Genomic DNA, 14,270 nt, shown 5'->3' with positions numbered 1-14,270 from the left:
TGTAGATACACCCGACGATAAGTAAGTCTCCTCCCTTTAATTTAATTTTAACACCTCTTGGACTCTTCAAAAACATCCTCAACCTCTACCCTCGCCTAGCTGGCTCTAAGGTGTTGCCTAGCATAGATAACCACACCCCTCTTGCAAGTTTCTTGAGAAAGGTTCGTAATTGAGTTATATCCAGTAATACTGAACTCACTTTCCTCTGGGTCGATTCTCCTGTTCTTGTACAACAGTTCTACAACTCCTACAATATCGGGTTGGTGTACCTTCAGTAGTGTTTCAAACTCCTCTCTTTTATCAAGAAACGTGTCGGTATTAGTGTACATGACATTCATGCCAGAATTTGTTTTCGGTTACGTCTCTGCACTTAGTAGTAACATTCTCAGAAGCTGCATCAGCTCATAAATACACTTTTGTCAGTTCGTGCTTTACAACTGTCAATTCATATTGCAAAATGTAATTTATTGACCTTCGTACATCACCACCAACTGAAAAACTGATGTATTCTCATTGGACAGAATCGTCATCATTGTTTTATGGTCATTCTTGATATCCTTGTTATCACACATCTTGATATGGGGAGTTATCATAAGTAATTATGGCTATAGGGGGAGATGGGAAGGAGAGGAGTAACTGAAAAGGGAAAAGGTTGGGATGGAAAAATACAGAATGGAGAGGGGAAGTAGGACAGGGAATACGGGGTTAAAGGGAGGAAGAAAAGGGAGTAATATGGGTGTGTATTAGGTACTGTATTTTCACTCCCCCCAAATCCAACCTAGAAACGAAATTATCCCTCTTGACAATTTATTTTGAATTACACAAAGAAGTGAATACGCAAGCTGAAATTACTACAATCCACTGAAATTTAAAAAATGCTGGTAAGTTGTTAATTTTCAAATAAACATTCCCAAATGGTTGGAGCCTACCCTGATGTTCCAGCATAAAACCATGTTGACACCATTACAATGTGTTTCTATTGTAGAAGGTTCATCAAAGTCCTTATACACTATGTTGGTCAAGCTTACCAGCCTAAAATTATATTCGCGGAGTGACGAAATTATTTAATTTTAATCGTACGTTTTTAAAAATGAACGCTCGTGCCTCTTGGTAATACGTCCCGGGTTCCATCCCCAGCAAGGGTAGGGATGTGGTGTGACTTCAAACATCTGAGGTTTGCTATGGCATCTAAGTTTCCTCTTATAATAACACTTGGAATTGAAGGATGTAACAAATAGACTGACCGTTTGAACAGCTAGTAAACTTATAAATGATAAATCAGTAGTTGGCCGAGATAGAAAATGGGAACATCTCGGAGTATAACCGTCCACAACTGTAAACAAACACACTCACCTTGTCGTACTGCTAATATGAGTGGCTTGTGTTTAAAAGAAGTTTTTGCCTGCATTCTTCTCTCTTTCCTTTACGTTGGAAGCTTATATGTGTGGAATGCAACTCAGGGAAGGTATGAAAACATTTTTTTTATTGTGTACCAATTGTGTCAGGTGATTAATCAAACTATGTCAGCACTTGTCTAGAGTAAACAATCCCAAATTAGGCAGAAGTTAATTAATTTTCAGGGTTTGTGATTTTGTTGCATTAATTTTGGGTTGACAAGCTGTTATGCATCATACATAGTAATAGGAACTATACATATGTTGTATCTCAATTTTTTTTAGCAAGTTTCTTAATGAACTTGTTTAAGCATAGTTATGTGTATCACTATCTAGACCCTCTTGTACTGATGCCATTGACGTCGTTAATGGTGTAGGAGACGGTTAACACCCGCCTTTTACTATGCTAAATCGTCGGCGGATCGGACGTCAATAATTACCAACATGAAAATATATGTAATTGCACCAAAATTTTTGTAGATGTTATTTGCATGATACTAAACAAGAAATGGAGATAATAATGCACAGAACCTGACCTAACCAAGCAAATCTACATAATTTTACTTAACTTCCAAACTGGATGGCAATAAAGTATAATTACATAACCCATCTCCTACCTTTTGATACATTAATCCTCGTGGCTCAACCGTCATTGTTTAGTGGAGACACACAAGTACAGTATGTACACGTAAGGTATATCTTGTCTGGCCATTAATAATTTAGGAATGCTCTGGTGGTGGAGACCAATTAGGATGGATGAGCACCTTGTAGGTTATAACTGGCTGTGATATGGAGTAAATGTAAAAAAAAAGGGTTTGTTAGTAAATCTAGGAAATATTTTGAGAAGGTAAGGAATTTTGAATATTGTCATCTGTTTGAAATTCCAAGAAAGGAGTGGCTCGATAACATCAACAAATGGCCATCAATCTCGACATCTACAGGTACATTGGTATTTACTTGCTATTTTCACAAAGTCCGTATACAAAAGAGCAGCTGATCAACTACAAAAGTAAAAAATGTTATATGAAATTTGAAATTGGATGGTTAAGAGAGGTTCTGGTGGTGGAGTTGCTGAAAAACAGTTCATGATCTCAAAGTTAATTTCTCCATTCTTAGCAACCACATTGATTTAATACATGCATTTGTAAATCTGCAACAATCAAATCTTTAATGCCTCAGTAGCCTCACTACTCCTGCTCTTTTCCCAATGTTGTGCTGAACTTTCAAAATGTTTTCCCAACTTTTTCACAATCATAGCAAGATTCCTTAAAGAAGTCCAGTCAGGACACATGAGTACAGTATCATATAATGCAGGTGCATTTCCTGGAAAACAGAAATACATTAAAAATTGCATCATTATCATTGAATTTTCAGGATCACTAGCAGGTCAAATGGGAGACAAAGGTTTGTGCGAGTATTTTGTGAGCACATTGAAATAACTTTACTTATGTCTGATTTTCTTGAAATAGACCAAATAAGCAGTGATGTTCAGCCCCCCTCCCCCTCCAATATATATAGAGAGAGAGAGATGTTATTTTTCTTCACATATTATTAACAAATACAAGTATTGTATTGGAATCTTAATGGTGATTTAATTCGTGATGATCCTTCTGTCTCCAGAGACCATCCATCTACAATTAAGAAGCGGTGCATCAGTGTCTTCTTTATGACAATTGTGTCTCCATTTTTTGTCATATGGTTTGGCAGTAAAGATTCAGAAGAGGTGAGTTTACTCTGTCTAAATTTCATGCTTCTTTGTATTTTGAATTAAATTATATCTCTTGTAGAATGATATATAAAAAATACTGTATTAGGTCTGGGTTTCAACGTTAATTAATAAAGTACAGTAACTGTGAGAAGTAATGTACAGTATATTATAAGTGAACATATATATGACTTGAGTGAAATTTTATGGGTCTGGGAAATACGGTACTATATAATTATAGATTCTGGCCCAATAATGTTGATATTGTTGAGGGTTTATACTGCACTGTATTGTACTGTACTGTACTGTACTGTATTGTACTGTACTGTATCATACTGTATTGTATTGTACTGTACCTGGTACTGTACTATACAGTGAGTTCTGCTATAACGCGTGTTTTGATAACGCGAATTTGCTCTAACGCGATTTATGAATTAGGAACGATATTTGTATAACGCGAACGCTTGTTTGCTATAACGCGATTTTTGCTTACTATTTCTCCAATTTTGTGGTATTAACTGTGAATATAGTAAAGAAGAATATCAACAAGAAGCGTTCTGGTGATAGAATTCCCGGTGATGATCGTAAAAGAAAGGATATAACACTTGAAGAGAAGCTCGATTTTATCAACCTCAAAATCACCCTTCTCCCCCATCAAGTAAAGTTTTACATTTACTGTATGATTTCATTATTAGATATGAATGTAACATTTATTTAGACTGTGCTATCCTTTGTGTTAGGCTAACTACTAAATTTTTTCGATTTCGAGTAATCTGCACCTAACCCTATTTTCTCCATAAGCCCTGTTATTTCTATTACGCGATTTTCTATAACACGATATTTTACAAGAACACAATTATCGCGTTATAGCAGAACTACCTGTACTGTACTGTTGTAAGTTTGTGTATTGACATGATTTCCCCTAATAATATTTAACTCAACTAATGCTTCAATATATAAATCTACTTTTTATTTTTTCCAGGTGACATTGTGGTCACAGATGGGCCTGAGGTGGGAGGGAATGATACCTGCTTTAGTGCTGCCGATGATCCTCACATTTGTGCTATTTTTGGGGCCCCTCATCCAGTCCCACCTCTCAGTGCCAATCACTTACACTCTTCACATGTACTTTGGTGCGTCTCAGTACAGTTTCTTTTCAATAGGGTTATTATAGATGAACCTTGATCAAGGTTAAGTGAAAATACTGTGTAGTTAGATCATAACAATTTTTAATGTTCCCTTTGTGTGTTTTTATATGGAGTGGATAATATTTTTAAGTATACAGTCAGTCCTTGACTTACGACGGGGTTAGGGACCGACGACCAGGTCATAAGTCGAATTGGTCTTAAGTCAAAAATGCGAAAATAATAGATAGAAAATCTAAAATGGGTGTCTCTTTTTCTTCTCAGCACTACGAGAACTCTCACTTTTACGCTTGCCAGCCATTTTAAAGGGAATTACAAACGAAAATTTTGTCAGTACACAGCGCGATCACTAACGTCGAGACTCGAAAATACGTACTGCGGCCGTCGTATAAAATATTTTTTATGACTGTGGAGGCCGTATGTCTGGGTGGTCGAAAGTCAAGTAGGTCGTAAGTCGAGGAGTACCTGTATGTATATTATTTATACAAGTACTGTATGTAATTGACTACAGAGATATAATTTATCTTTTAAATTGGAATTTTTGAAGATTGGTGATGTACACTTTAAAAAAGATTACATTTCAGATCCTCTGTATTGGTATAATACAGCACAAAATCCAATCTGGTGGCGCAATCAAGTAGTTGCTCCCTTTTCTGAGGAGTTTACCTTCCGTGCCTGCATGTTGCCTATTCTCTTGCAATGTGTTTCTCCAGGAAAGGCCATCTTTATTGCTCCACTTTTCTTTGGTGTTGGTGAGTTTTAATGAAATTATTTAATCAATATGTTTCTTTGTATGGTTTTACTTATCGATAGTCAGGTAACTGTGACCATTTTTTCATACACAGAATAAAGTCACATTCATCATTCAACATTGTCCAAATGGATCTGGTATGTTCAGTTCCCTTTGAATGTCCCTCCCAGTACTTTTTGCCTTAATAAGTGGACAGTGAACCACATAGCATCAGCAATGTGATACATCAGCATAAATAAACACAAGTCTAGTTTACTGGTTGGTCAGCCATATCATAAAGTATATAGGCTATCACATCATGATAGAGTTTAAAGGCTTTTTACTATCATCAAGAGGGTAATGATCTCATCACTTATGACTAAAAATTGGGATGTAGCATTCTGTATTTTTTCTCCTGCAGCTCATCTTCATCATGCCGTTGACCGTCTACGAGTAGGAATTGATCTTCAAGCCGTTATTCTCATATCCAGTAAGAGCATGTGCTTTCTCAGGATCTCTCATTTTCTGTTATTTAATTAAAAATAAATAATGTATATACTGTATATGGATACTGTATTAAAGATGCAGTAAAAGTAATAGTAATAATGATGGTCCTAATGATTATAATTTCATAATATAGTATGTCAGGATCAAGCAGCTCTAGGTATCCAGCAAGTCTTGGAGGTTCAATCTCTACATGCCAGTGGCCCTAACTTGTCTGACCAGGATCTAAAAATTAAATGAACTAAAAAAATTTAATAACCATCATTATCAAATCAGATCAAAGGGAATTAGCAGAGGTTTTTGCTGCAAATATAAATATGTATGTTTTGATCTGCTTTTGCTTGATGACATGATGACACATCACATTACATTATAAGGACTGCCAGTATGTCAAACCCAGTCATACAGCTGAATGAAGAGGAGCTGTTTTGTGATTGCTCCAACACTATGGGCAACTGGGTGTTTCTTTTGATTTTAGAACACACAAATGTAAAGTAATATCCAGTGTTAGTGAATCATTCCTTCCTGTGACATAGGGTGCGGGTTGAACCACCAACCCTCAACCTGTTTGCACTTGGACTGAACAGTTTTTCATCAGACTAAGCCCTTGAATTAACAATAATTCATCTGTTAGCATTGAAAGTACAGTAGAGTATTGTCAAAGTCATGATAGAGGAAGGCTGAAATGATTGAGCATGTGGAGAGAATTGGGGAGACCAATTGGGTCAAGAGATGTATGAGAGTAAAGGTGGAGAAGAGAGCCAAGGGTTAGATAAAAAATGAAATGGGGAGGGGTTGTAAGAAATGACATCAGAATGAAGAACCTTATGAGAGAGGCTGCAAGAGATTGCATTGTCCACACAGCGTGGAGAGCTGCCATTAGGTAACTGTGGCTAACCCATGTTTGTGTGGAAAATAGCCATAAAACTTTGATGATGATGAGTAAATTATGTGATACAGTATTCTTGTCATTAATACAAGTGCCTTGAGAAATATACTGAATAGCAGGGCATGCCCCTAAGATCTTTGTTGAAAGGATGCATTACCTGGGGTAACCAGCTTAAGAGTGAGGGAAATTGGAAGATTCACTAAAGAAATGATCCAATTGCTTCCGTCAAATAACCCATATCCTGGTAACCAGTTGTCATAAACCCCTGAAAAGTGTACTGTACTATTTTAAGGTTTATAATATTCTCATTTATTCTTGGTGGTGCAACATGATGAAGCACCATCAAGAATAATGGAGCACTTAATAAGCCCTGAAAAAGCATATTACAAGCAGATTTAATGACCTCTGAGGTGCGATACACAATATGAATTTCTGATATGGAACTTTTCTGAGAGTCCATGCCAGATAATTTCCTCCTGGAGAACTAAGATATCTTCTTATTTACCTTTAGCCAAAACCCATATGTGGCATATAACTGGTTTATGTGCTGGGAAAGTATAACTTGCTAACTAACCACCAATTTAGGTTGTTAAGCAAAATAAATACTCTTGCAGTATATTATAAACTTATCAAAAGAACTCCTAGGTCTTTGTAATATAGTAGGATTCACTATATATAAGTGTATGAAATTCTCTAAAAATGCTAGCTGCGTGTATTGTGAGAGTAGGTGCTGAGCAGCTCCTCTCTGTACAACCATGTGACTGGATCTGAAGTGTTGATCCCCATGATATCATCTTGTGGTCGATGTTGTAAACTAAGAGAGGATTAAAGCTTAAGAGTTTCTATGTGAAAGAAAAACTTAAGTTTTTTCTTTTTAGGATACCATCATAACCAAGGTCATCCTTCAGGGTGTGTAAAGGTGAAGAAAAATCTAATTTTTAAATTTAATTTTTATATCCCAGTCACATAAATTGAGGCTTTGGGGTTTCAGTACCTCGACATACTGGAGGTAGAGCTGCTGTCATTTTAAGAATGTTTATAGTTATGCATGTACTGTACACTTTAATTTTCAATGTGATACTAATATGGTAATCATATTCATGGTATCCAGATATGTATGACCTATATATAGACAGATAATTTAATCTTGTTAACATGAAGTAAAATCTGTATTTTCAACAGGTTTCCAGTTCCTTTATACATCAGTGTTTGGCTTTTACTCAGCCTTTCTCTTCATTAGAACAGGTAAGAGTTGTTGTGATTTCATTTAACCCTTAACCATATAAGGAGTAGTGTCACATTTAGGCATTTAATCCTGACATATCGAGTTGGGGAAAACACCAAACACATTGCCTGTCTGTCTACTTGTCTTTGATCTCTATAATTATTAAAAGTGAAATTATATTAGTATTCGTATTGTATGTTCATAGGTGCGTTAACTGTGGTCTTTTCAAATTATTATCTAAATAACTACAGTACAGGGGGTATACCATTTCAGAGATATAATTCATGAAATATGAAGAAAGTGGGTACTGTACCAATCTTTGCTTAAAGAGTTTAGTTTTCATTGCAACTTTTTATGTGAAGCATAGCAGCTTAAGTATTGATGGATAGGTAAAAATATTATTACTGTATTTTAAAGTAAAGGAACTTGTACTATACATACTGAATAACATATTTTAAAATTTTCTCTTTGCAGGTCATTTTTTACCTTTGTTTGCAGTCCATGCATTCTGCAACCACATGGGTCTGCCAGAGGTGAAGGAGATGATAAAGGCACCAAACCCATTACGTATTAAGCTAATGGCATACCATGTTATGGGTCTTATAGCTTGGTACTTCTTACTGTTTCCTCTCACTGAGCCATCACTATATGGAAACACTCAACATACTTTGTGAAGAACACCATGAAGCTTGAACCATGTTTTATAAGTAAATTATTCAGGTGCAGTGCTCAAGTTATTTATTAACTTATCTCATCATGCCCATCATCTAAAATGGTTGTAATTATGTGTATACAGACGTCAGCCTCATGCATGTTTGGCCTCTAGTTGTACAGTACTGTAGTTGTTTCACCTTAAGTTTTATGTTGATTTCTTATAAAGTTTACTTTGGAAGATATCTGGGATCCTGATGTGTAACCCAAAATAGTTTTAATAGTTAGTACTTAACTATAATGCTGTGAGCCACATCATAGAATTAACTAAACAAATTTATACAGCCATATATAAAATGGGAGTTGTTTGAAAAAAAAAAACTTTAGGGGAAATAAAGTAACATCGTTTGTATCTTGCCAGGATAAAAAAAAAGTAAATAAAATGAAAAATGCAATTATAATTAATTGGTTTTGATTGTGATATCTTATACAGTAATTCCAAATCTAATTGTTTTCTTCCCACATAAAGTTTGCTTCCTGGCTTATACATTAATATGTCTTTAGAACAAAGTTTTAATCTGCTATCCCAATAAAATATATTTTAAATAGAACAGATACCAAAGAAATTATCTGCATCTGCATTTAATAACCCAGTTTACCTGTTTAATCCACAGCCCAGGAACTTTACATTCGTGTCTGTACTTTTAACACGTCAACAAAACCAGTGGGCCATTGTCTCTGTCTTTCCTTGGTCAATATCTCTGTGAGCAGTGGTTTAGCTTGTAATATCTAAGTAAGCCACATAAATTGTGATAAGAGTTAGTAGTGCTATAACCAGAAGTAGCAAAATAATCCACATTGAGTTTGACATCCATAAATATTGCTCGTCATGCTAGTGGAATCATTTAAATGGGAAAGTCAGTGCTGACCGTGCCTAAAATCACTAAATTCTCTCATCTGAATTTCATATATCCGTATTTTACTATACTGTACCTTTATATTAATGTATCTACAGTAGATGGTTTGAAAATTGCTTGGACTGGTTAAGTTATGGTCTCCAGAGTATCAGGCACGAAAGACCCATGTGGTAGTAACCTAACATGGAGTCTTTGTTTATATTATGTATATGTTTAATGGCTAGTGAGCAGCAGATTGAATAATATCTTCCTTCTATCATTGTGAAACTTGTTTATGGTGTCTTGGCTCGCAGGACTATGAAATATTTTAGGGAAGTGATTATCCCCTAATAGTGGTACAAAACATTTTGTCATGACGTTAAAGGCAAAGATAAGTTCATCGACAGGGTGTCATCTTCACTAATACTGTATTTTGTGACTAAGAAGAGATGGAATACTATATAATGGAAGTTTTAGAATATGCATTAATAATTCATAATAATTTATTTAATTGCACATAATGTGCTTACAAAGCTTCTGATCTCTTCCAGCTCATTGTGTGCATTTCCATGTATAGAATAATAATGATAATCACTGAAACTTCTCATAATTTGCATGAAGCCATTAGTGTTAATCTTTTGGTTTAAACTTGTTTACATCTTCTCGACAGTGGGTCCTTCATTATTTATTGCTTATTATTTATTTTTCTGTTAGATAATGCACATGAAGTACAGAAAATCATGACAAAAGATTTAAATATGACCATATATAGGGGGCCCCCAAATTTGCGGGTTTTTATTTCGCGGTCCTCTATTATGCGCGGATGACACCCTGAATGTACCCAAGAATGTCTGCGGGTAGTTTTAAAGTTGCCGGCATTTTCGTGGCCGGGACAGGGAGCTATTCGATCTAGAGACAGTATTTTCCTTTACCTGTACTGTAAATATGTGTGTGTGTGTGTATAAACACACACACCCAAAACACATACAAATAAATAATAATTGGAAAAATCCCCTCACAAATAATCAGAAACAAATTTATTTAAAATGTGACAGTCTACCCTTAAGTCTGTGCTTTATTACTTTATTATTAAAGCACGGACTTGAGGGTAGACTGTCACATTTTAAATAAATTTTTTTCTGATTATTTGTGAGAGGATTTTTCCAATTATTATTTACAGAGTATTTGCGTGTGTATGTCTCTACACACGCACACATACATAATATATACAATACAGGCAAAAGAAATAATTGTCCTAAGGGCAAACACATAAAGGAATATACATTTCTTTGTACACAAGTAAAAATTTACCCCCCCTCCCTGGTCAGCAAATGTTATTCATGGATTTGGCTATTCACGGTCATTTTGAGAACCTAACCCTCGCGAATTTGGAGGGCCTACCGTATACAATTCTGTATATTTTTAATGTGAGAAAGAGATTAACCAAACATTATGTGGGGGGGAGAGGGGGTCAGAAGTTTACTCTTGGTGTTGGAAACATTGGCTTATGCAGCTAAACTTCACAATTTGTTTGTTTTTTAACATAATTGAAATTAAGTTATTGGTTCTTCTTAAACTTATTTTCCCATTCTTGTAATAAAGGTTGAACTTGTTGCTCACAATTTATGTACTGTACAGAATTTTCATTACTCAGGTGAGGTTGGTTCCAGCTGCATGCCAGAGAATGAGATTGCTGATATGACTTGGCTCAGAGTCACAAAGTAGTCGACTGTTCATTTTCCATGGAACAGAATCTCTTCAGCTTGGGTAAATCTTTACTAAAATATAAGTACATTGATAATTTTATATGAAATCAAATTCTTATCACATCAAAATCCAATTACAGTATACAGTGGCCCCTCGATTAATGAACACAATTGTTTCCACAGAGTCGGTTGTTAACCAAAAATTTTGTTAACTTAATCTATTATTTCAATGGGATATTTGGTAATTGGTTCCAACTCACAGAAAAAGTATACAGTGAACCCTCGCTTTACGTGGTCAATTGAACCCACAGAGGCCCGCGTAAAGCGAGAAACGCATAAAGTGAACAACACAACATATGGGATTAATTGAAATAGAGACCGGGCCGACCCCCAATCTCCACTTTTTCAGACACAATACCTACATACGTTGTAGTAAAAAGAACTTCTTAATTTTATGATGGTATGCACACACAATTAATAATTAAGAGAAATATCAATATTATTAGGTTTTTTAACACTTGCATTAGTAGAAAAGATGGCTGGGCACACGGGGATGGGGGGTTGGTTCCGAGGCAGAGGGCAGATTATTGGCCCTCACCTGTATCACTTGTATCAGTTGTATCACTATCCACCACAGAGGCTTGCAGGGCCTCTTTGTCAAACCCCTCAAAGTCCATATAAGTCCATATCCTCACTATCATTATCACTATCACCGACTTGGGCCGGCTGTGGTGGGTGGCGGGTGAAGAACTCGGTAATGTTTTGATGACTGGGTGACCTTGTGCGCACCCTGCCCGCACCTCTCTCCGCATAAAAGAGTACACGCACCGCGTAAAGTGAGCATTCCGGTTCTGGCAGGGTACCGCGTAAACGTAGAAATGCGAAAAAAAAAACCGTGTAAAGCGGGGTAATATTGTACTGTACATACAAAGTACTGTATACCAGTAATAGAATTAACAAAGCATTAAATATAAACTAAATACTGTACTGTACAGTACACTGTACAATAATAAATAAAAAACAATAGAATACTATATTTTAACTTACTTTGAGGTGTGTATGTCATATTCCCAGCAGCTTTGTTTATATATCAAACAGATGATTGTTGAGGCAGTTGATGATGACATGCCATATTCTTTACAAAGCGCATTGGTTCTAATGCCTTCTTCATGTTTCATAATAATTTCTGTATTGTATATTATCAATATGTTAACTAAATTTCAGAATGACCAATACAGTATTTTTAATGTAAAAATGCAAAAATATTCAAGAGACCAACAAACTCGATGTTCACTCCACTGTAAACAAAGTTAAACCGAGAAGCGTTGGTGGGCGATTCGATCAGCTGAAGGGCACACAAAAACTGTTCCCTGTACTGTATACATTATCAGTATGTAAACTAAATTTCAGAATGACCAATAATATTGATATAATAAATTTAAAAATATTAAAGAGCACAACTTTCTTGATATTTACTCCACTGGAAACCAATGTAAACATAGAACCGATTGCTGTATTGGCGGACTAGCCGATCAGCTGATGCTCACAACAAAGCGTGTTTCTCGTAAGGCTGTCGTTAATCCAAGTTTTGTTCGTTAATGGAACTGAAAATCCTTATGGGAGCTATTTCGTTAATTGAACCGTTCGTTAATCGAGGGACCACTGTAGTACATCCCACCATAACACTGAGGTCTTTTTACCACACTTAAACATGATTAAGCACAAAACTATATTTGTTTTTAAATTTTATAACAATGCATTGCTTTATAGTATAATGTATATTTTTGACAGTTGTTAGCATGCTCTATTTTTTATACTTTGCACTGTACACAGTTGTTAGAGTTCAGTTTATTGAAGTGTGTTGCCATTGTCTTACTCCAACAACCAACTGGCAGATATCACTTACAGGTATTCTTGTTGGTGGACACTTCATCGCCTGCAGTGGAAATAAGTACTGATCACTACAGTCATTACTATATAGTACAGTACAGTATAGTACTGTTTGCTTTTAGTTAAGAGTCGTTCATTTGCAAGAACTAAGAAAAAGTAGCATAATTATTAGCAATATTTTCAAACCTGTTGTGTTTTGTGTAAGTCTATACAGGTATAGATATCGGTACTGTACTGTACAGTATCTCAAAAAGTATCTGTCCACGGTGTGTGTGAAACATTTTGAGACCACGGATGATAGATACAGTATTGGGACATTCATTTAATTTGGTATAAAGTTTAACATAAGTAATGCAATGTGTATTTCGTTTTGGTGTAATTTATATGATGTTCGGTTGGAAGTAGCATTATGGAAGTACAGTAATCAGACCCATCCTGGCAGGTACTGTACGTACTAAAACACATATACTGTACAGTTTCCGGAGTTTATGTAGTTATTAATACATGACTGATACAATATAACATCATATTGGAAATATCCATTTTAACTGACAATTATTTAAACAGGTAGCCAAGGGTTAAAATTGTATTATGCTGTATACAGTATCTTCTTTGTGCCACAAGTCAACTTTTGCATCAATATTTGTCCTTTTTTATTCTACAAAATTAGGGTATATTATCAACTTAAACATTTTTCATAAAGAAAACAGTCATCCTGGAATCTGATTTTATAGCGGAGACTGGACTAAGCAACGCAGCTCCCCTCCCTCTCTTCTCTCAGGTGTGTTACTAAGGCAGCTACACTGAGCTGGGGTTGATCTTCATGGTACAGGTTGTAAGCAACAAGTGATGGACAAGTACCTGTAGTGTACTCATTTGCTCTCTGATTTAATGGCAACACCTATTGTCAAATACTGTAAAGTATTTTTAATTGTACTGGTCATAGGTGAAGATTATTCAGGTAATTAAACCTTGATTAGTTCCAACCATTAAGTTGAGGGGTTACCTGAGTTTTTCCCCCTTAAACTTATTAGAGGTATTACATGAGCCACCAAGTCCAGTCTTTCAGGTTCAGTCCACCATTTTTGGTCTAATTGTCTAAGTTAAGTTAGGTGTGTTATGATTACCAAATGTAATTGAAAGACCTTATACGGTAATTTTGTCTGCTCTATGGCACATGTGATGTCAAGAAAAATTACTTTGTCTGGTTAATCTTGCTTTAGGGACAAATGCAGTGAGCTTTTTATCAGGTTGTCACTAAAGTTTGATCTATGATAATAATCTTTTAAGTCTTAATGAACAAATGCTTGTTAATAACTTTATACTGTACTGTAGAGAGATAAAGTTATATATTTTTTTAAATATATAAACTTACCAGAGTGGACTATGAATGGTATATGAAGTTACCAAGTAAAGACTTCTTCCAGTGCAAGTATGGTTGACTACTTCATTGATTCACTTGTTTAATATGTGAGTGGTACACAGTTCTGTATATAGTTTTCCTGAACTCTGGTCAGGCAAATCTTTCTTGAATA

General features: G+C 35.5%; 1 protein-coding gene across 2 annotated transcripts; it reads left to right on the top strand.

The window, feature by feature from the left end:
• The first annotated feature begins 465 nt into the window (after positions 1-465).
• Positions 466-10,163, top strand: LOC121859134 (CAAX prenyl protease 2-like). Of its 2 annotated transcripts, XM_042355854.1 has the most exons (8): positions 466-1,465; positions 2,769-2,798; positions 3,015-3,117; positions 4,082-4,232; positions 4,829-4,996; positions 5,396-5,464; positions 7,550-7,612; positions 8,067-10,163. In XM_042355854.1, exons 1-8 carry the CDS (start codon positions 1,302-1,304, stop codon positions 8,264-8,266), a joined length of 948 nt encoding a protein of 315 aa, XP_042211788.1. In that variant the 5' UTR covers positions 466-1,301; the 3' UTR covers positions 8,267-10,163. The 2 variants fall into 2 exon arrangements, with proteins under 2 accessions (XP_042211788.1, XP_042211789.1); XM_042355855.1 differs by lacking the exon at positions 2,769-2,798 and having other exon boundaries at positions 471-1,465.
• Positions 10,164-14,270: the final 4,107 nt, after the last annotated feature.

This window comes from Homarus americanus, unplaced genomic scaffold (genome assembly GCF_018991925.1).
Source record: "Homarus americanus isolate GMGI-L3 unplaced genomic scaffold, GMGI_Hamer_2.0 scaffold50924, whole genome shotgun sequence".
NCBI classification, from domain to species: domain Eukaryota; kingdom Metazoa; phylum Arthropoda; class Malacostraca; order Decapoda; family Nephropidae; genus Homarus; species Homarus americanus.
This window is presented reverse-complemented; position numbering and strand designations above follow the sequence as displayed.